The following is a 21,485-nucleotide window of genomic DNA, read 5'->3' on the forward strand; positions in this document are numbered from 1 at the left end:
GAGAGAGAGAGAGAGAGAGAGAGAGAGAGAGAATTCAACAGTGGAAAAGCCTCTGCTGCCCCCTGCTGGCTTTTTTAAACAGTAGTGCTAAAATGCTGTTTTTTTCTGGCTCTTGGATGTCATTTGTTTTTTGTTTTTTTTTAAAGGTGTGCAAATTGTGGAGCATGATATGTGTATGTGTGGTCTTGTGATACAAAAATATACAGCAAATGTTCTTCACTTGCCTGTCAGCTATGGAGCAACCATTGCATGAAAGGAAGGATTCAGTATCAAATAAATTGCAACCACTAGAGGCTATGTTGTTTAAACTGCCAGTTAGGGACCCTGGGAGTCATAGACAGAGTTGCCAAGAGTTATTATTAACAGATTATCAGTCACCAAACATTTCTGTTTAGGGATGGAGAAGGATAAATCACACAAGAAGTCCTCTGATTTTCCCTACAGTCTCTTTCATGGAGTTAGGTCAAGATATTTTGCTGCCTGAAGCAAAGAACAAGATGATGCCCTCTCCCATTCCATGTAAAACAGCAAAATGGGATGATGAGCGAATCGCCCTTCTACACTGGCAATGAGACAGCATCCTCCATCACATCTGAAGGCAGAAAACTAGCTTAGGAGTTGGAGGGCAAACTGCATGGCCCTCAGATCCCTCTCCAGCTACCTTGCTGCTGCCCCCCAACACCCATCCCTGGGGGCAGTTGCTGCACCCTGCCTGATGGAAAGTGTGGCCTTGCCATTCCAAACCCTCAGGGAGGCACAGGAGCCAATGGGGTTTTTACAAGCAGTGTTGGGAGAACTGAACAAGCTGTAGACTGAGTTTGTATGATCAGCAGGTAGTTAACAAGCCCTGGTTAAGTATGCCACATGTACCAGCCACATTCTAGGAGAATTTGGATTATTATCTTGTCATGTCATGTGAGGTCGGCCAGGGTGGTCTGTTGCTAGGTATAAGACACCACCCAGAGCTCAAGAACTGCCTGTGATTTCTGGCTGGCCCGGGTCTCGCAACATGACAACCTGCAGTGCGAAGGGTAATAATGCAAGTCCCTCCAGCATGCAACTGGCACACACAGTATAGTTAACAAACCACTGACCCGGTTTCTGCGAGACACCGCAATCCATTGTGGACGGATTGTTGTTGTCTAAACCAAGACTATCCCTTGCATGAGGACTTGCTTTTTCCAACACATGGGCTGTTGTAATGGTTGCTTTACCCATGATGAGTTGTTGTGCCATCTGAATCCAAGCCACTGGTCCTACCGGGGGCAAAGGAAAGTGGTGAGTGAGATGCAAGGCAAGAGTGGCAAAAAAACCCCTTGCCCCTCTTGGCAATCTCACCCATGCTGCTGTTGGTGGCAGCTCTTTCAAGGTTCTCAAAGTTACTGGTTCACCACAGAATATAAACAAACAAACAAGCAATCCAAATGTGTTCAATTCTTTCCAGTACATGTTTAAATTAGCATTTAGTTGAACTTGTGCAAGTATGGTGGTGTGCATTTTCATGGGTCTAAAATGGAAAGCATTGCCTGGCCAATCTCTCTGAGCCACCTACTATCAAAGTACAGCAGGTACTTACCCTGGATATTAACCCAGTGAAGGTTCAAAGAGGTTTAACTTTGACTTTGCTTTCCACTGGCAGCTGTCAAAAGGCAAGCTTTCAAGGAAAAGCAGAGGCACACTTGAGTGATGCTCATGAAAGGTATAGGTGCCTTCCCTTCCCCTTTGCAGTGAAACATTCAGAATGTTAAGTGTCTGCCAGATAAGTCCCAGTGCCCCCAACTTTTCCACCCATTTCCAAGATTTTAGGTACTCAAAAAGATGGGAAAATACATCACACATCCCTTTTAACTGACTCTTGCTTCTGCTAGCTGTCAGAAGTAAGGCTGCTGTTTTTTAACAGAAATGTAGGGAGGACAAAGCAAAGCAATTTGCTTGGAGAAGTATACATATGAAATCTGTATAATTCCCTATCCAAATTACCCTGTCTAGTTTTTTCTGGATCCCTGCTTTCAAAAAAAGCCCTATTTTTGACAGTTGCCAAGAGTCAGTGCATATTCTTGTTCACTTGTTTGTAAGCTGGCAAGTTACAGATAAAATAGTGTTGGTTGGGACTTGTTTTGAAAATACTTTCTACTTTTACCAGTAGAAGTACTTTCACCAGTACTTTCACCACTTATCTCAAATATTTTATTGCATTTTAAAATTTTGTTGGGATATATTTATCCTGTATTGCATGACATGTTAAAATGATCATCAGTCTTTTCATCTTGCTGCTGCAACAGAAGGGACAAGATGAACCATCCTTTGTACAAATGGTTCCAGAATACAGTGATCTTTGCTAAACATTCACTCTTGGTCCGCTAAATTCAATTTAAAGGAAGCGTTTGGAGATTCTAATGGTGGGTAGGGCCAAATTGCCAAAAGTACCAGTATGTTTTAGCTGAAAACTCTGTTTTGCTGTAACCAAACTTGAGGTGAGGTATAAAAGCCAGGAAACCAAACAATCTCAGAGACTGTGAAGGGTTCTGGAGAACTCCAAGGCTGAATTAGGCATCCAGATGGGCTGGATTGGGCTCACAACCTGAAATTCTGCACCTCTGCTCTCTATCATTTCATGTCCAGTGGAAAAAAAACAGCCTTCCAGGCTGCACAGAATTTGCACCATGTTGAAGCTCAGTCTAGCATGTATGATCCAGTAATGAGGATTATCATGCATCTGAGCATGGGCAAAGTATTCAATTACTTCTGAACTTTCCGTCAGTCCAGTAGTGGCCCTCACCTTGGGAACCCTGTTCTCTGCCTCTTCTTTAACAGCTTCTCTCCAATTTCTCTCATCTGCAGGGACTTGAGTGAGAACCTCCTTCAGGCTGTGCCCAGGAAGGCATTCCGTGGAGCTACTGACCTAAAGAACCTGTGAGTGTTGTGGCCTAGCAGAGCAAGTGGCTCGGGAGAACTTGTCATACATTTTAATGCACTCCCAATGATATGAGCGGGAAAAAGGTCCCACAAATCCATCTACAGTGGGTAATATTAGTAGGATAAGAGCACTAGGATCACATCCCTTAGGTCAGAGATTGCGAAACTTTTAGAGACGGAGTGCCCAAACTGCAACCCAATACCCATTTATTTATCTCAAAGTGCCAACACTACAATAAAACACAAAAACTGAGATTTTAGTTTAGAAAAAACAATTCAGAGCCAGTCCAAGCAAACATATATGTATTCTTGGCAGCACACTGACCGGCCATGCGAAAGCTCAGACGAGTCGGGGCTAATGCTTTACAGCACTTGGCATCATCGCCTGGCGCTGCTACTCCTTTCCGAGCAGGCACATGGCCCCAGTGTGCGCTGTTATCTGATGCACGGCTGCTGGGGCGATGCTGGGGCGACTTGGCTCACATGTCAACAGAGAGAGCTCTGCGTGCCCGCAGTGGCACACGTGCCATAGGTTCACCACCACTGGCCTGACCCTACCCTGGCACACACCTCTAACCCTAATATAGGAGTAAAATACCATTGAAAGGGGCGGTTCTGAAAAGGCGTTCCTTGAATAGCTTTTCCTGCACAGCTCATCATTTCTTTCCATTCTAAATACATTCCAACCATCAAAATCGTAGCAGGACACCTCATTTGCCTAACCCAACCCTACCCTAGTGCATACCCTTAACCCTAATATAAGGCTAAAGTTCCATTGAAAATAATGTGATTTTGAAAAAGCCTTCCTTGAGTAGTTTTTTCTGCACAGCTCAACATTTCTGCCCATTCTAAACACATCCCAACCATCAAAATCATGCCAGGACACCTCTAACCGTAACTTAGTGATGGTGAACCTTTGAGAGACCAAATGCCCAAGCTGCAACCCAAAACCAACTTATTTATTGTAACCTGCCAACACTGCAATAAAACCTGAAAACAGCCAGCCCAAGCAAATATATACATATATACATATATCTCCTTGGCAGTGCACTGACCAGCCTTGTGAAAGCTCAGACGAGTCATGGCTGATGTTTCACAGCTTGTGCCGTCATTGCCTGGCACCACTACTTTCTGAGCATGCGCATGGCCCCTGTGTGCGCTGTTATCCGATGCTCAGCTGCTGGGGCGATGCTGGGGCGACTTGGCTTGCATGCCATGGTTTCTCCACCAGTGCCTTAGGTGCCTGTGGGCATTCTTGCACCCACGTCGTGTTCCTTCCCACCTTTTCCTACCTGTTTCTTGCATTGGCTCTTTAAAGTTATCATTGTCTTTATCTAATGCCCCAGCCTCTTGACTATCACTCCTCTTGCATAGCTTCACTTCCCCTTCCATGCATCCTGGCTGTTATCTGTGTTAAGCATCCCAGGATGGGTTTGTCTGAACAGCTGAGAATAAATAAATTAATTGTCTCTGTTACCACACAGGCAACTGGACAAGAACCATATCAGCTGCATTGAGGAAGGGGCTTTCCGTGCTCTTCGTGGCCTGGAGGTTTTGTAAGTGTCGCTGGGAAGCCAGGTGGACCGCCTGTGAGCGAGCCTGCCTTTTGCATGTGTGGAGACGTTTGTGTGTGGTGGTGACTGGCACAACAGCAGGGAGCATGGTGGGGCTGGGGGCGACGTGCAGAAAGAAACAGTGCGCAGTAATGTAGACAAAGAGTCATCTTCTCTGTTCGTTCTCACTCTGGTTTTATGAGCTACTGGTGCAAGCGGTGATATCCTTGAAGCTCTTCAAGACCCAAAGCATTCCTGCTGTTCATTTGCAGGCACCAAGCCGAGTTAGAGGAGTGTAGCTACTTGACTGAAAGTATGTTTCTTGAGAATTTCCATCCCACTAGGTCCTGCTACTGTTCCATATCCCAGGACGGAGGCTGTTTTTCATTTGTACTGGGGTTGGTACTCCTCTCAGGTAGCTTATAGTTTATATAGTTTATATATAGATTTAAAATAGTTTGTTACCTAACTCTGTGGAATTCTATGTATGTTTGCTTCTGAATAAACCCTACAGATAGTCAAGTGGCAATCCAAAGCTTAGCACTTCTCCTGTTCTAGACACCGCAGACCGATTGGGACCATTGATGAGTACAGGGCCCTTACTTCCAACCATGAGGGGCATGAGGGTCAGAAGGAGCCTTTGCAATGAAATTGGCATGTGGACCGTCCTTGAAAGTCTGGCCAAAGACACTTAGACAGTGGAGGCCCACCTGATGTGCCTCAGATGTTTTGAACTTCAGTTCCCATCGGCCCTAGTCAGCCTGGCCAATGCTCAGGAATTCTGGGAGTTGTAGTCTAAAACATATGGAGGACATCAGGTCAGTGAAAGCCAGTGTAGGTTTTCTGGCCAGAGAGGTGCTCTATGATATGTTTGTGTCTCTGCCTTTCTCAGAGCAGCTTTTTATAGGAGCATGGTAGAGATTGTGCAGAAGAACTGATGAAATATGTTCCATTGCTTTCCTACCACAGGCTGAAAGTAATTCTGTGAGTGAATGATGTTTACTGTCAGTCTGAGAAGGTGCTGTATCTCCTATACAGGCTGCACGTGTTTGTCCGTGTGCTGCACACACAGGCGGAGGAAAGGTCAACATGCTTAGCTCAAACAGTCACTGCTGCACTTCCTCTTTTTCTGTCTCTTCCCTGCAGGACTTTGAACAACAACAACATCAGCACTATCCCCATCTCCAGCTTCAACCATATGCCCAAACTGCGCACCTTGTGAGCAAATGAGGAAGGGGTGGGGTGATGGAGTGGCTGGAAGATAGTGGGCTAGACATTTTGGACAGCACGATAAACTGGGGGCTGTTAAGTCATCTAATGGATTCTGGTGGCAACTCTTAGTGGCATGTTTAAACTTGCAGTTTAGATCCTGCCTTCCTGGCGTTGATGCTCTCACAGTAGGTAGTGTGTAGCACCCTACCAGGATCCCATACTTGGTGCCTGATGAAGATTTGGGAAGATCCCTTCCAAAGGTAACAAGAACCACAATCTGGTTCAGGAACTTCATGATTCCTTATATGACAAGGTATGTGGGATAGATGGTGGCGTTAGCATGGCCGGCTGGAATCTGCGTGATCGCAACTAGGTCTGTGAAATGCTGAGTCCTAAGGCCAGCCCCACGGATGCCTGCTGCCGTAGCACCAGAATCTCCTTCCTGGGAAACGTTCCCGTTCCACTCAAGCACACTGCGCCTGTCCTACATTGGCTGCATGCAGTAGGGTTGCCACGAGTGAGCTTGTGAGTAGAGATGCTTCTTTTTCTCCCCTCCCGGGTTTTCTCTGTACAGTCGCTTGCACTCCAATCACCTCTTTTGTGACTGCCATTTGGGTTGGCTTTCCCAGTGGCTGCGCCAGCGCCCCACCATCGGGCTCTTCACGCAGTGTGCCGGCCCTCCTGCTCTTCGTGGCCTCAATGTGGCAGAGATCCAGAAAAACGAATTCAGCTGCGCAGGTCAGTGACATCAGCGTGTGGGGGCTGTCGGGATGCGTGGCTCTCCCAGCCGTGCTTTTGGCATCCAAAGACGCATTAGGAAGAGGCTCTTCCTGATCTCAGATCCAAGGTATATCAGCACTGGGACCAAAGGGTTAGTAGTCAGGCCTGTCATACAGCTGGAATCTACACAACTGGAATGAGTGCAAAAACCATATTTTAGAAAGATTTTCCATCTGCCTTTCACATTTTTGGCAGTCTGTCCAATTGAAGGCCCAGGAAACTGCTGTATGGAAAGATTGCCCTTCTTCTTCCTACCACATTATGCTCTCTTTGAACTCTTTATCAAACCATGATGAACATGCTCTTTTTTCTCTTATTCCAATCCACATGCTCTGTCTCCTCATTTTGACTTGTGCAGGCCATGGCTTGTCTTTACCGACTTGACCAACTGATCCCTGTTCTGCTAGATATTATGGATGCAGCTTTGCATTAATGCCCATATTTCAAGCCTAGTGGAACTAGGATGATAGAAGATGAAAGGAATGCTCTTCTACCTGCCCAGAACCAAGTACAAGCTCCAGATTTGTGCTGTGCTCTGGCAAGTTCCTGGCCTATCCTTCCTCCTGTGAGCATGGGCAAAGGGTAAACAGCAGAGTGAGCACTATGTTTTTTCTTCATATCATAGAATCCAAGAGCCAGGATAGACCTAAACATTATCGAGCCTGTGGCTTGGTGTTGGAAAGGATGACTATAAACCCATTAGTGTATCCCTAACCATAGCTTAGCCCATACAAGCCCAGAGCAAGCAGCTAGAGCTAATGTATGTATGTATGTATGTATTTATTCAACTTATATTCTGCTATGCCTAGTCTGAGGACTCTAAGTGGATTGCAAAATGCCAAGGAGGAGCAAAGGCCCGATGAAAGGAGGAGTCACTAAGCTTTTGCATTCCGCCTCTTCTCTGCAGGCCATGATGATGCTACCAGGGCCCAAATCTGCAGCTTTTCATCAGGCTCCTGTCCTGCCATGTGCAGCTGCAGCAATGGCATTGTGGACTGTCGGGGTAAAGGGCTGACCGCCATCCCTGCCAACCTGCCTGAGACCATGACTGAGATGTGAGTCAGAGCTTGCTGGGTGTAACCTGAGCACAGGGGCCTGCCATATTCATCTTATGTGTTGTTATCTCTACCAGCCTGTTTTACTTCAGCCTGCTCTTTTCCTCCTCCCTCTATCTCCACAGTTGTTCACCTTCCCCTCCCATGATTTAGCTTCAAATAACTAAAGAAGCTTAACAAGAAGAAATGTGTATCAAAACCACACATCATTCCAAATACTCCTGAATTGCAGCTAAAAATTGCATATTTAATATTCATCTCTGCATGGTCTATGAGAAAAAATCCAAGTGGATTATTTCCAACTTGCCTTGCTCACTGCTCTAATGCTGCTTGTGTTAGCATTTCCTTGGTCATGCTTTGGGGTGGACCAATGCCAAATGAAAGATCCTTAATTTGCAGATTTGGCAAGAAGTTCAAGGAGCAGTTGCATGCTAGCAAGGTGAACCCATCAGGGAAACAAGCTGTACCCCTTCCCGTGTGCAGAATCTCCTGCCTGCTCTATGAAGTATTGTTGCTGGAAGAGATAGCATTTCATTTTCCTTCTGATTCGCTTTACCTTGCAGACGTTTGGAGCTGAACGGCATCAAGTCTATTCCCCCTGGAGCTTTCTCCTCCTACAAGAAGCTGCGCCGGATGTAAGCATCTTCATTACGATTCACATCCAGCTTGCCCTCCTGCTTTCTTCAGTTACATCTCCGATCCTCCTAGCCCAGCCTGTGCTTCTCTGGCCACCCAAACCCCTTTTTCCAACATAAGAGCCATGCTGGGTCAACTCAAAAACCTATCTAGCCCAGGCTTTGTTCCCACAATAGCTCACCTGATGCTCCAGTTGGAAGCAAATGAGCAGGGCATGCCTGCCACAGCCCCCTCCTGCTCATGTTCCCCAGCAACTGGTATTCTGAGGCTTACTGCTTCCAGTACTGGAAATAATGTATAGGCGCCATGCCTTGACCTTCATGAGCTGGTCCTTCCATGGGGCAGTCATCACCAGTGGCCCATATACAATTCTCTTTTCATCCCTGAGGTTCCTCTGCTATCCAAATGGGATAGAAGTATGGGGTGGCTAGAGGTTGAGTAACAGGGACGAGATTCTGAGGCCTTAATTCTTCCTCAGTCTTGTCTACCAATGAACTGGAAAGCTGTCCTCCTTCCCAACTGCAGAGGCACTTGTTCCCTCAACTGTGCCAGGACTTGTGCTAGCTAAGGCTTATTGTGGCCCTAGATCGGTCCACCACACCCTGCTAGGAGAGTCACGTGGGACAAATATGGGCTGTCAAGGAAACAAAGGGAGAAGGATGGGATAGGGCAGGAATGCCATACCCTTCCCCAGCCCTCCAGGAGGTCGGACCACACCGCCCAGAATCCCTCGGCCAGTAGAGCCCCAGGCTGGGGAGGCTGGTTTTGGGTATTTCAGAGGTCAGGGCTGCACTTTGTAAAGAATGCATGGCGGGATAGGCAGCTTTAGAGTGGGAAGGAGCCTGTGCAAAGAAGCGTTAAGTGTCCACATGTGTGTAAGTGCTGGCTTTGTGTACGGCTTTCAGAGACCTGAGCAACAACCAGATCTCAGAGATTGCCCCGGATGCCTTCCAAGGCCTGCGCTCACTCAACTCCCTGTGAGTAGACTCCGTGGAGACCAGGGTGGAGTACGCGTTCTGGGTGGGAAGGCGGCGTGCAACTTGGATGCTGTGTGAGAAGGCTCACAACTCCCCCCCCACCCACCTGCATTCAGCAGTGGCCATTCGCAGTGCCCCCCCACTTTGCCTTGCTTTTCCAGTGTCCAGTTGTGGCTGGCAACGACAGTGCTGACATTTCCCCCTCATCTTCTGCCCCATAAGTTTATGTGGCTCAGTTCCTGAGTGAATTCTGCATTGTGGCTGTCCTCTGAAATGCAACTTCGTAGTTATAACTCCAGATGGCAAGCAGTCACGCGAAGCAGTTTTCCACGATATGGTGATTCCAACCATACCACTGTATTTTCTTTTTTTCCAGACAGGGGGAGGTTTTCAATGGGTCATTTGGAACCTGTTACAGCCATGTAGGAACCCCCATTACACAGACCACATGCCACGTGCTACTGCGCTAATTCTGCTGCACTCCGAGCAGCTGCTCATGGGAGTTGGCACAGTTGGACTGGATCCTGGAGAACCTGACAGCACATGTGCATCTAGGTCCCCAATACTGGCACCCTGAGCCAGCTGGCTCTTCACGGTCCCATTCTTCCATGTGCCATGCTGGCCTTCCCAGTGGGCTAGATGGCAACTTCCATTATCCCCAGCCAGTGTAGTCATTGATGGGCATTGTCCTCCAACCCATCTGTACAGCTCCGGTTTGGAGACGGCAGTGCTACCCCATACCTGGCCTGTGTCAACTATGGGTGCTTCCAGAGGGAGGGCTCTTAGCTCTAGCCCTCAAAAGACAATGTGCGGCTATTGCTGAACTGATCCCTCCTGGTAAGGAAAAGGGAGATGGGAGAAGCGGCGGGGAAAACAAAAGAAAGCTGCAAATTGAATGTACCATCTTCTGGACTCACTGTAAAATCCCATGAAGGAGGCAGCATAATTGCACAGTAAAGGCCTCCTCTTGAAGCACCTTATGTTCAAAGAGTGAGCCTTGATCTAGTTCTTTAAGGCACCTGGTTTCCCCAAGCCACTGTAAGTCCATAGTTACTACTAATTCCCAAGCCACTGCAGGGTCATTGCTACTAATCCAGGGAGTGGTTGTGTTCTTCTTTTTTTTCCAGAGTCTTGTATGGCAACAAGATCACAGAGCTGCCCAAAGGGGTGTTTGGAGGCCTGTATGCGCTGCAACTACTGTAAGCATGAGTGAGAGGGAGGGCTGCCGGGCCAGGGGAGGGGTCTAGTGGCACAACAGCCGCTCTGCTCTAGGTTTTAGAGGGGCCCAAACCACACATCAGGCTCCTAGGTATCTTTAGCACATCCATTTACAAATTTCAGTGCCAGCCACATGGCCCTTCATCTTGTTTCTGGAACCTATCGTTGAATATAATTTCATATGCAGCCCAACTGGACTTTTCTTCCACCGTCTCCATATCTCACACAGCCTGCTTCATTTCCACCCATGTTTGTCTATTTTACAATCCCAGCTGTAGTTACCATCTCCTCTCCAATTTTAGTCTCCACTACCCTCCTTGTTTAGCTATAGCCTTTCTCCTCTCCTATCTACACTATCCATAGGAACACCTTCCCGCCTGTCTTCCTTAAAATGCACAGGCGTTTTAAAGCAAACTGTTACAATTTTAATTTAATAATTTTAGCTGGTTGAAATAGATTGACACGTCTTGGTTTAATTGTTAGATCTTATGTTTAGATCTTATGCTGTTTTCTCATAATATCTAACATTTTATGTACACTTCCATGAAATCCTTTTGGGGTGGAAGTGTAGTATATAGATGTTGAAAATAAAATAAATGAATAAAACCTGTGGAATCCCCTGCTGTGAGTTATGGCCAAGTATGCATTTTTGTAATACCTATTACAAATACACACACACACACACACACACACAATTCTAGTGTGTTGTGCTCCCCTCACTCCAGGCTCCTGAATGCCAACAAGATTAACTGCATCCGGGCAGATGCCTTTGCTGATCTGCAGAACCTGTCACTGCTCTCGCTCTATGACAACAAGATCCAGACTCTGGCCAAAGGCACCTTTGCCACCCTGCGTGCCATCCAGACCCTGTGAGTGCTGGCTTCTGTGAAGATGTGTCCAATGAGGACAGGGTTCTGTGGGAGGAAGGTAGGGAGATGCCCGTTGAGTGCTGGGTTCCCAGGGGGAAGGCAGACAAGATGTGGGGGGAAAGACTGAAGATTAGCAGAGGTGCAGAACTATAGAAAGAGAGCAAGCATACTTGTAAGGTCATGGTTTTGCAACCATGGCATCCCACTGAGAAGACACAGCTTCTTAAGAGGATGGAAACTCCACCCTATTGCCAGGGCCCCGGTGAAATCACAAGGAAATTGACACTTTTGTTTGCTCAGTGCCTTAAAGAGCATCCAGTGAACTGTGAGATAGAAGCACCAACACAGCAGCTAGGTTTAAGGTTGCTCTGATAGCCCCTACAGCAGTCCTCAGATTGCTGAGCGGGTCTGCTCAGTTGTACCTGTTTCTCCACCACTACAGCCATCTGGCCCAGAACCCCTTTATCTGTGACTGCAACCTGAAGTGGCTGGCCGACTTCTTGCGTGCCAATCCTATCGAGACAAGTGGTGCTCGCTGTGCCAGCCCCCGCCGCCTGGCCAACAAGCGCATTGGACAGATCAAGAGCAAGAAATTCCGCTGCTCCCGTATGAATTACCTTTCTGCTATAAGGCTGTTCTAGAGTTGGGGTTCCAGAGAGGAGTAGAGAGATGGGGTGCGCCCCCCCCCCCACGGTCATTTGCACAATTATCCAAGGATTTTGTTTCCAACACATAAATGGAATTTGAGATTTAGACATGCCCCCCTACCCTGAAATGTATCTCCTTACCAAACCAGCAGTGGCTTTTCTCCAGCCCATAGTTTCAGTCGATTTTTCTCTCATTTCAAGTTGCCTTGTGCCCTGGAATTTAGAAGGAATCAAAGTATGCAAACACATTAAGGCTGAGGAGGGCAACAGGTCACACATGGGCTGCATGTTTCCCAACCCAAATTTAAAAAGAAAAAGAAAGAAATAATACCTATACTATCGATGGGCCAAATTTAGCTTGCCTGCATGAAACAAGCTAGATTTAAATCTTGTGTGATCTGAAGCACTGCAGAGCAGTTTGGCACTGAAGTACGGTACCGAATTGGTGGGGGGTTTGGTATGCTTTGTGGGGACTGAACCACAGATCGTGTGGTGCCCCACAGACCATGATCTGTAAGCATATATACCTGGAGTGCCGTAGACCTTCTTTCTCCATTCCATGCACTGCAGAAGCACCGCACTCACTCTGACATATCTGCAAGAGTAATGAGTGGCATGAACTTTCATGTCTGATGTTTGTTGCATTAAATTAACGCTCTGCACATTTCTGTTCACAGCCAAGGAGCAGTATTTCATTCCAGGTAAGCTTTGGCATATGAGTAATGTAAGTCACATCAGTCTGTTAATAGTGTCCTTCCTCTGCTGGCAGAATGAGGTTGCAAGATTGCCCATTTCTTGGATTTTGAATGGCTTATATTAAATCCAGCAGGAGTGGAGGGAGTTGGCTGACTTGAGTTCCTTATATGGAGTGTTTGCAGATATTAACCTGGTTTGCACGACACAAAAGGCCGCCATGACTTAATTTACCCATGGAGGCTGTTGCTTAGTGCTGGATACCTATCAGCATGTATACCCACCATTTTGTATGGTTCCTGTGGGTGCCCAGCTTGTCTTGCTTTGTTGTGTTGTGCAAACCCAGGCAACAACAAACACTTGGGAGCCTTCAAATAACCAATGAGTAAGAATTGGCTTACTCAAGTGCCTAACTGCTTGCATTGCACTGTTGAAGGGTATTTGCAGGAAGGGAGGAAAGTATGCCATGAAATTAAAAAGCTTCCTCCTCGTGCTATATAGGGAGGTTTCAGAAAGAGGGTAAGAAGAAAAATAAATTCCCTTTCCTAGCTTTATTCACATGCTCACCACACACACGCATGCACTCTAGCAGTACTGTATGGTGTTCGGGTTCAGAGATGGTAGCCAGCCCAAATCCTGAGCATTTCAGCACTATACATCACAACAAGGAAGTTTTCAGGAAGCTGGGAAAGAAAGGGAAAAGTATTGCTCTTTATACCCCACTTCTGGAACTTTCTTCTCCATTATGTTTGACCGAAACAGCACTGATGGCAGTCTGGTGGGACAGGGAATGGAAATAGGATCTCTAGAAGCTCATTTCAGTAGTAGCAGTTCACACACACACACACACACACACACACACACACACACAGAGAGAGAGAGAGAGAGAGAGAGAGAGAGAGAGAGAGAGAGAGCGCTATGTATGCACAATCTCTCTTCCTGAAGGTACAGAGGATTACCAGTTGAACAGTGAATGCCACAGTGATGTTGTCTGCCCATCCAAGTGCCGCTGTGAAGCCAACGTCGTGGAATGTTCCAATCTGAAACTGACGAAGATCCCAGAGCGCCTCCCACAGGCCACAGCTGAACTGTAAGGTTTAGACTTACCTTGTCCTTAGACTTTCTTTGCTTTTTCCTCTTCCTTATTATCAAAACCCCAGTGCCCTCCCCTCCTGTGCATTCCTTGTGCTTATTTACACAATCGGTGATACGAGAAGCTGCTTCTTTAGGAGTGTGGATGTTCCTAATCAATAGCATCCCTTTGGGCTTTGTTCTCAGGTAGAGGCAGAGGAGGGGCCATTCTGCACCCTTCAGGATTGGCTCTTCCCTGTAGTAATGAGGCAAGGCCCTTTTCCTGATTGGCTCTTCCTGCTGAGAGGTCCCCAACCTCCTCAGATTGGCCCTGCCTAGCAACAGGGAAGCAGAGTTTCCTTTGAGTTCTACAGAGACTAGCAAACAACCAAAGTTACAGATCTCTTCTCTTCTCTTCTCTTCTCTTCTCTTCTCTTCTCTTCTCTTCTGCTCCCTCCTCTGCTCCGTTAGACACATTCTAGTTAGATCCTGTTATAAACAAGACAGGAGAGCTTCTTTGCAGCCTTCCTGGAATCTTTCTGTCCCCATCTTTTTCTCAGAGCCAGGACAAGGAAGGAAGGAGACGCATGTGCACCTCAGCTGTTCTGTTGGACTTTGACACATCTAGCCTGTCCTGTACATTCAAGTCAAAGTGCTCATAATGCAAGGGATCTTCCAGAAACAACCTCTAGAATTTCTCTAGAGCTCCTTCAGCTTCTAGGGGAACAAATGAACAGATGATACCAAGATTCCCGGCAAAACTGTTCCTATAGGAGCCCAGCTCCTGAATTTTGCAGATCCCCAAGAAACAATTTTGCTTCTAGCCCAAACCACTTGCCTCTAGCCCAAACAATAAGTTCAGAGCTTTGCTGAGGGCCATGCACAGAAAAGCATGCTCTCTTATGAAACATGCTGTCAGTGATTCAACATTTGCTACACATAAAGGCCATGGAATGTGTTCCTCTCTGGGCCCATGCAATTTTTTTGTTCCCAGGGGAATCGGAGACACCAGAGCCATTCTCAGTTTGAAATGGTGGCACGGATTCTCGCAGTGGGGATGGTGGTGAGGATTCCTACTTCTGTGTTCTAGTCACCTAGAATTATCAGCATGCCTCATTTTGGTGTGCTATCTATTCCTCTTGAACACCTACATTAAAGTTTTCCATTTCTTCTTCAGCATCTGTTGTTGGCATGTAGACTTGAAGTTGTTAGGTGTTCTACAAATACTGATGGATATGCTTTGGTCAGATTTTGCATTATTCTGCCTATGCCACCTTTTGCCTTAGTATTAAAGCAACTCTATTTCTTCTGAGTTTTTCATTTCTGGAGTAAAACACTGGTCTGGGTAGAGGCAGCATGACATTTGATTCAAAAATTCAGTCCATGTTGGGTCATTTCCTCTCTCAATGGTCCTACTGCTGTTTGTCTTTTTTGAGGTTGTTTCTGGGTTTTTTAAATCTATACTGGAAGTTCAGGCACTTTCACATTTCTTCATTTAGCATTCAGGTATTCTTGGAAGTGTTGGCTTTCCTCAGTTCTGATCTGGGAGGCAGAAGCATCTTGACCAGAGGATCTAATGAACAGTTAGTCCTTGCCTCCTTATACTTCACGGGAGGGGCAACCCCACAAGTTGGGAGAATCCCCCTGCATCTCAGGACAAGAATTCACAGGCAAAGCATTGTCATTATTGGAAGGAAGGAGAATTCCAGAATGGCTTAACAGTCAGGCACCCATATACATGACTTTGAAAGGTCGCTGTGCTTTTGTTGGTGATTTTGAATTTACCTAACTTAGAATTCTTTGCTCTAAGATGAAAAGAGAAGTGAGGAGAAAAACGTTTGACATCCACGAGATTTTTTTCTGTATTAAAATCACCTCAGATTTATTCCCTGATTAAAAGTTACTCTTTTCATCAAAGACTCTTAACTACTGTGCCTAGTTTTCCTCTGGTGTTGGGTCTAAAATCTGCCTTTGCAAGAGAATGATGCTGCTCATGTAATGTCTCTGTGCTTAATTTGGAAGGGATTCCTCCTTTTCTATCCACACTACAACCCATTGCATTCAGCAGGGGTGACCTAACTCCTTCTGTAGCATTTTCAGAGGGTTGAGGAGGGGCTGCCATGGGAAGGAGGAGGCAGAACATCAACCTTCACCATCACAGTTGATCCAGCATTAATCTGGATTCAACCTCTTGTAAAAACCTGGACCGGCTGCACCCATTTCTGGGTGTATCTCATCTAAGCACCTCTCTTTTATGTACTGTGCTGTACCCAGCGCGTATCTGATGCACGGAATGGTTGTCTGAGGTTCAGAGTACAACTTGCACTAAAGGTGTAGCATATAGTTCCATTTGTACTTTTATTATTTCAGGTATGTAAAGGGGTGAGGAGCCTTGCCAGGAATGCAGTATGCAAGGAGCAAAGATTGATCAGATGCCACCCCTCCCCCATCCATTTCATGAGATGAAAGTCTCCTCCCTAGCCTGAATGTTTCGGAAACAAGTTTGCACCTGTTTGAAGTTTTTTCCTAAGTATTCTGGGCATGCCAGGAAGGGATGAGAAAGGGACACTATGAGTAACTATTAGTTAGAGAGCCAGTGTGGTGTAGTGGTTAAGAGCATGGGACTGGGACTCAGAGGATCTGGGTTCGAGTCCCCGCTCGGCCATGGAGCCAACTGGGTGACTTTGGGCCAGTCTCTCAGCCCAACCTACCTCACAGGGTTGTTGTTGTGGGGATAAGATGGAGGAGGAGAGATAATGTAAGCTGCCTTGAGCCCTTTGTAGGAAAAGGCAGGATATAAATAAAAAAAATAAAATAAAAAAAATAAATAGTTCAGATAGTGCTGGGGAGGGGGAAGCCTTTCCTTCTGGTGTATGGCTTTCCCAGTAAGGATTGTCTAGGAGAGGGAGCTAGACGATTAAGTGTAACATGTAGCTTGGCCCCAAACCATAATGTGTTTGTTCTATTTGCTCTACATTGCAAGCTCTTTACATAGTAAAGCAAAATGACCCTTAGATCATAAGAATGTAAGACGAGCCCAGCTGGAGCAGACCATCTAGTCCAGCATGTTATTGAAGCAGTGGGCAACCAGCTGCCCAAAAGAAACACCAAGAAGAACATGAATCCAACATCACCCTCCCTTATCCTTATCTAGTTGTCAGACTTCCACTGTTCCACTTGAAATGCTATTTTTTCCTTACAGTGAGATGTCTGTTATTTGGAAAAGAAGGATCTTGTATTGTTCAAAGTGCAGCACAAATTGGGGCCTTTTTCGTCTTCTTTTGCTCTCAGATTCGTATTTTTACTTTTCTTCCTCTCCCTGGCAGACGCCTGAACAACAATGAGATCACACTTCTGGAGGCCACAGGCATCTTCAAGAAGCTACCACACTTAAAAAAAATGTGAGTATGTGGGTGAGGAATTCTAATAGCTGAGGAGACACTCTTAAGACCTTCCCCTACACAGCTGCACACAGCTCTTACACAAGGAGACAGTGGTGTTTGCAAGCCAGCATCACTCCAAAAAGAAGCAGGTATTTCTTGTGAATGAAGCAGATGCAGGCACATCTAGATTCTCTAAAGCAGCAACAAGAATTGGTTTTAGAGGTATATCTTGCTTGGAGTAACAAGTTCAAAGCTAAAAGCACCAGGAACTTTGCAGCTGGGTGGAGGGATGGTTCACTGAAGGATTAAGCAGCATTAGATAATAGATTGGAACTGTTACAACCACCAGCACCACAACCATCCTATCTTTGCTTGGCCGGAGTTAAGCACTGAGTTGTGGTGAGGTGAGGTGAGAAAGCTCTCTTCCTGCATTTTGCAATTGCCCTCATACACCTTTCCTTTGTAGAAACCTGAGCAACAACAAGGTGTCAGAGATTGAGGACGGGGCCTTTGAAGGGGCAGCCTCAGTCAGCGAGTTGCACCTGACTGCTAACCAGCTGGAGTCTGTGCGCAGCGCCATGTTCCGGGGCCTTGATGGGTTACGGACGTTGTAAGTTGCCCCTAATTGTGGAGTGCACATTGGTGCGTTATCAATATATGAGTGAGCAGAGAACCAGTGCTAGCTGACTTCTCTTCACCTACACCCTGAGTATCAAGGAATAATTTGCAAAAAAGGCTTCTTCCCATTCTCTCTTTCCTTCAGGATGCTAAGAAACAACCGCATTAACTGCATCCACAATGACAGCTTCACAGGGCTGCGGAACGTGCGCCTTCTCTCGCTCTATGACAATCAGATCAGTACTATTTCACCAGGCGCTTTTGACACTTTACAGTCTCTCTCCACTCTGTGAGTCAAGGACAATTTTAACTAGAACCCTCATGTGTGTGGTCTGCCCTCCCTTGGGGTTATCCAGAAGACAGTGTTCCCTTCCCTCCTGGAAATCTTTTGCCTCTTCAGTCACAGAACCCTTACTTTTTGGGATGTTACTGGCATCACAAACTATTTCCAATTAGAAGCAGTTCCAGACTCGCTCGAGTGCTTCAGGTCCTACATCAGGATCATTTCCCACAATGCCCTCAGTATAGCATGATATCAGAGCTTTTGTGAAGAATTAAAATGGTGCCCTCAGGATATACGTGCGCATGAATGCAAAACAGCAACATTTAAATTTCCCAGAATTCCCTAGAGTAACACTACTTCAGGTGCATTTTAGGAAATTTTAAATGGCAGCTGTCCATTGTCTGCTGTTGCCTCCAGAAAAGTTCACAGGCAGCAGGGAGCACTTTGGTGTGGGGCCAGTCCAACTCAGAGTCTGTAACTCTGCTTCATAGAAAATGTTTCCATTCATCTCCAGCAGGATCTCACAGCTTTAACAGCACAGTTGCGGATTCAGCCATTTATTACTGATACCCTAATATAGAATGATACCAATAAAAGACAACTATTTTATTTATGCCCTCCACGATTTTACAAAATATACCTAATGGCTGCTTATATTAAAAGTCAATCAATAAATTACTAGCATTTATACATTTGAAGCGCCAAAATGTTTCACATACATTATTTCAGGAATCCTTACAGAATCCTTGTAAGTCTGGCCAGTGTAATTATCCTTACAGTACATATGAAGAGGAATACTGAGTCTGAGAGAGAAGCAGCTTACTTAAGGCCACTTAGTTGAGAAATGAGGTGGGATTTTAACCAGGGCTTCCCAGCTTAGAATTCACAATCCAATTGCTTATATTAGCAAGGTCCCACAGCTGAGTCTCAGGGCACATGCACTGACTGCTGAAGGTCTCTGATTCAGTGTTTGGTCCTACAGCTAAAAGCGCTGCTGTGTAGCCATGCTGGGGAAGTCACAAGAATGTAAGAAAGGACATGCTGAATCAGACTGAAGGCCTAGCTAGTCAGGCTTCGTATTGCCCGAACTGGGCAACAAGATGCCCCATTGGGAAGTGTTCAAGCAAGGCAAGAGTTGGAGGTCTCTTGCATGGTGCAAAAGCGCTGGGGTGGAAGGACGCTGAGCCTTATCTGCTTGCTTGCACATTTAACAGGCACTCTGTAGGATTATCCCATGCCACTTGGGTTTACTTATCTCTCTGCTGCAACTTCCCACCCAGGAACCTGCTGGCTAATCCCTTCAACTGCAATTGCCGTCTGGCCTGGCTGGGCGACTGGCTTCGCAAGAGGAAGATTGTGACTGGGAACCCACGCTGTCATAATCCAGACTTTCTGCGCCAAATTCCACTGCAAGATGTTGCCTTCCCCGACTTCAGGTGTGAGGAAGGTAACTCACAGGCGCTTGGAGCTTGGATAGCAGCAAGGACGGGGCGGGAACAATTATGCAAATTGAGGGTTTGATTGCATAGCTGATGTCTATTCCACAAACCACACAAGGCTGTATTTGAATTTCTGCTGGCGGCCCACTGAAGTACAGTGTGGTCGGGTGCAGTATTTACACAAGGTCCAAATTGCTTTTTAGCTGTGAAGCTTCCAACCCACCTCTTCACCTCCCTTCTTTATTCAACATTGTTGCAATGCAAATTCAAAGCAGGGAGCACAAGCATGTATTGTGGCGCACCGAAGTTCAGTGGAGCATGGAAATGTCACATTACCTCTCAGCTTGCTAAATACCCGTTAGGCCAGGCTACTGGGGAGGGGTGTTAGAGAGGCACTGCCAGGATCCTCGGATCCTGCAAGAACAATTCACTGATGGGAACAGATTTTCTGAAACAGATCAGTGGAATTCAGAGTGTCGTGGGAACACAACAGGCAGCTGAAAGGGGCCAAGAAGGCTGCACCCACTGATGAATAATGCGTGAAATCACATGCATTATCTACCACGGATACCTGTGAGCACCCCATTTGGACAAGTTTTGACAGCTGCACTGAGAACGGGTAGTGCTGTCTTCTTCTGCCCTTGTTCCTGAATTGGAATGACCACTTGTTCCCACGCTGGTATGTCAGCCTGGATCTTGGCTACCTTAGCAGCAATTACATGGGCACACCTGGCCGTGCTGGTCGGGTTCAGCAGCTTCAAGCTAGAAATAACCTGCAGCACAGCAATAACCTTGCCAGGGACATAGCTGGCCCCTAATTGCAAAAGGGATGCTGCTAGACCTGCCAGCTGAGATATATATATTGATTAATTGGTTAAAAGCAAGGCAATTTAATCAGTTGTTTAATCACGCAATGTAAGGAAGTACAGTATCTTGTCACAGGAAATATTTTGGAGATATTTAATACAGCATCGCTTTACTAAATAGATGCAGCATGTAATACTAAATAAATACACGATTCGGCAAACCATCTGAAGCCCTTGGCCTGGATCCAAATAGCAGCTTCTGACATGTATGTGTATGGAAAAATAAATTAACAGCTGTTCAGCTCTTTCAGTGCGCTTCTAGGGATTGAGACCCTTGTGTAAATCAATAGGGAGGACACCAACTGCAAAAGGACCTTTCACACTTTCCAATTAAGTGCTACATTTTTTATTTTCCTTGAATTAATCACTCCAGTTGATTAATATTCTTAGCTCTAATTGCTGTTGATCCTTCGAAGATGTGGGGGTGGCTTTTCTGGAATGAGCTGGGATAGTCTCTACAGCAGGGTTCTCTCCTCTCTCAATTTTTCCACCATGAACCTCTCGGCTTGTCCTTCGGCAGGTCAGGAGGAGATTAGCTGCCTCCCACGTCCTCAGTGCCCCCAGGAGTGCACTTGCCTAGACACTGTTGTCCGCTGCAGCAACAAGCACTTGAAATCACTCCCAAAGGGGATACCCAAGAATGTCACAGAGCTGTGAGTAATTGTGGTTGAGTCGTTTGCAGATGCTGTACCAGGGAGGGGCGTGGTGGGGACCGGCAAGTTGCACCCATGGCTCAAGGGACTGGGAAGGGCCCTTTCAAATCAATCATAACCCGATGAGCCCCACACCGATGTAAATCCTACCACAGTATGGATGGATATATGTCTAAGAGCCGGATGGGCACTGAACTGTGAAAATTTCCTTTGTCTGGAGAAAAGGTGCCTCTGTAGCAAGCAAAAGGGGCCTGAATTACCATTTGAAAATGAATCAGGGTTGGGATGCTAGAAAGACATGCATCATTTCTGATTTAAGAACTTTTAACACTAAGATGCATGCAGTATATTATTATTATTATTATTATTATTATTATTATTATTATTATTATTTATATTATTATTATTATTATACCATTTCTATGCCGCCCCTTGCTGAATATTGCCAACTCCTTCCCTCTATTAGAAATCCAGCTCTGAAATGCATTTACTACTATAAGATCATTTAAACCATTTTCATCTTTGCTGGCTATAGCTTCTTGTTTGGGCACCATTGGTGGAGAGTTTCCATTTTTTTTCTGAGTTTTATTCTGACTCCTGTATGACCTCTGTGATA

At 46.1% G+C, this 21,485-nt stretch overlaps 1 protein-coding gene across 3 annotated transcripts in view; it reads left to right on the forward strand.

Annotated features, from left to right (window-relative positions):
- Nucleotides 1–21,485, forward strand: part of SLIT1 (slit guidance ligand 1) — a 143,113-nt gene that overhangs the window by 102,072 nt on the left and 19,556 nt on the right. For 2 of the 3 annotated variants that reach the window (XM_044436831.1, XM_044436813.1), the window contains 17 exons: nucleotides 2,842–2,913; nucleotides 4,401–4,472; nucleotides 5,616–5,687; nucleotides 6,256–6,419; nucleotides 7,369–7,516; nucleotides 8,080–8,151; nucleotides 9,058–9,129; nucleotides 10,257–10,328; nucleotides 11,073–11,216; nucleotides 11,659–11,822; nucleotides 12,541–12,564; nucleotides 13,502–13,646; nucleotides 16,954–17,028; nucleotides 17,477–17,620; nucleotides 17,774–17,917; nucleotides 19,192–19,358; nucleotides 20,737–20,869. In XM_044436831.1, the coding sequence (XP_044292766.1) occupies nucleotides 2,842–2,913; nucleotides 4,401–4,472; nucleotides 5,616–5,687; nucleotides 6,256–6,419; nucleotides 7,369–7,516; nucleotides 8,080–8,151; nucleotides 9,058–9,129; nucleotides 10,257–10,328; nucleotides 11,073–11,216; nucleotides 11,659–11,822; nucleotides 12,541–12,564; nucleotides 13,502–13,646; nucleotides 16,954–17,028; nucleotides 17,477–17,620; nucleotides 17,774–17,917; nucleotides 19,192–19,358; nucleotides 20,737–20,869 (1,884 nt within the window). Of the gene's footprint in view, nucleotides 1–2,841; nucleotides 2,914–4,400; nucleotides 4,473–5,615; nucleotides 5,688–5,718; nucleotides 5,942–6,255; nucleotides 6,420–7,368; nucleotides 7,517–8,079; nucleotides 8,152–9,057; nucleotides 9,130–10,256; nucleotides 10,329–11,072; nucleotides 11,217–11,658; nucleotides 11,823–12,540; nucleotides 12,565–13,501; nucleotides 13,647–16,953; nucleotides 17,029–17,476; nucleotides 17,621–17,773; nucleotides 17,918–19,191; nucleotides 19,359–20,736; nucleotides 20,870–21,485 lie in introns of those variants that run through there. The other variant, XM_044436822.1, reaches the window with a different exon arrangement.

Source organism: Varanus komodoensis, unplaced genomic scaffold, assembly GCF_004798865.1.
Source record: "Varanus komodoensis strain SLA01 unplaced genomic scaffold, ASM479886v1 scaffold1, whole genome shotgun sequence".
NCBI lineage: Eukaryota > Metazoa > Chordata > Lepidosauria > Squamata > Varanidae > Varanus > Varanus komodoensis.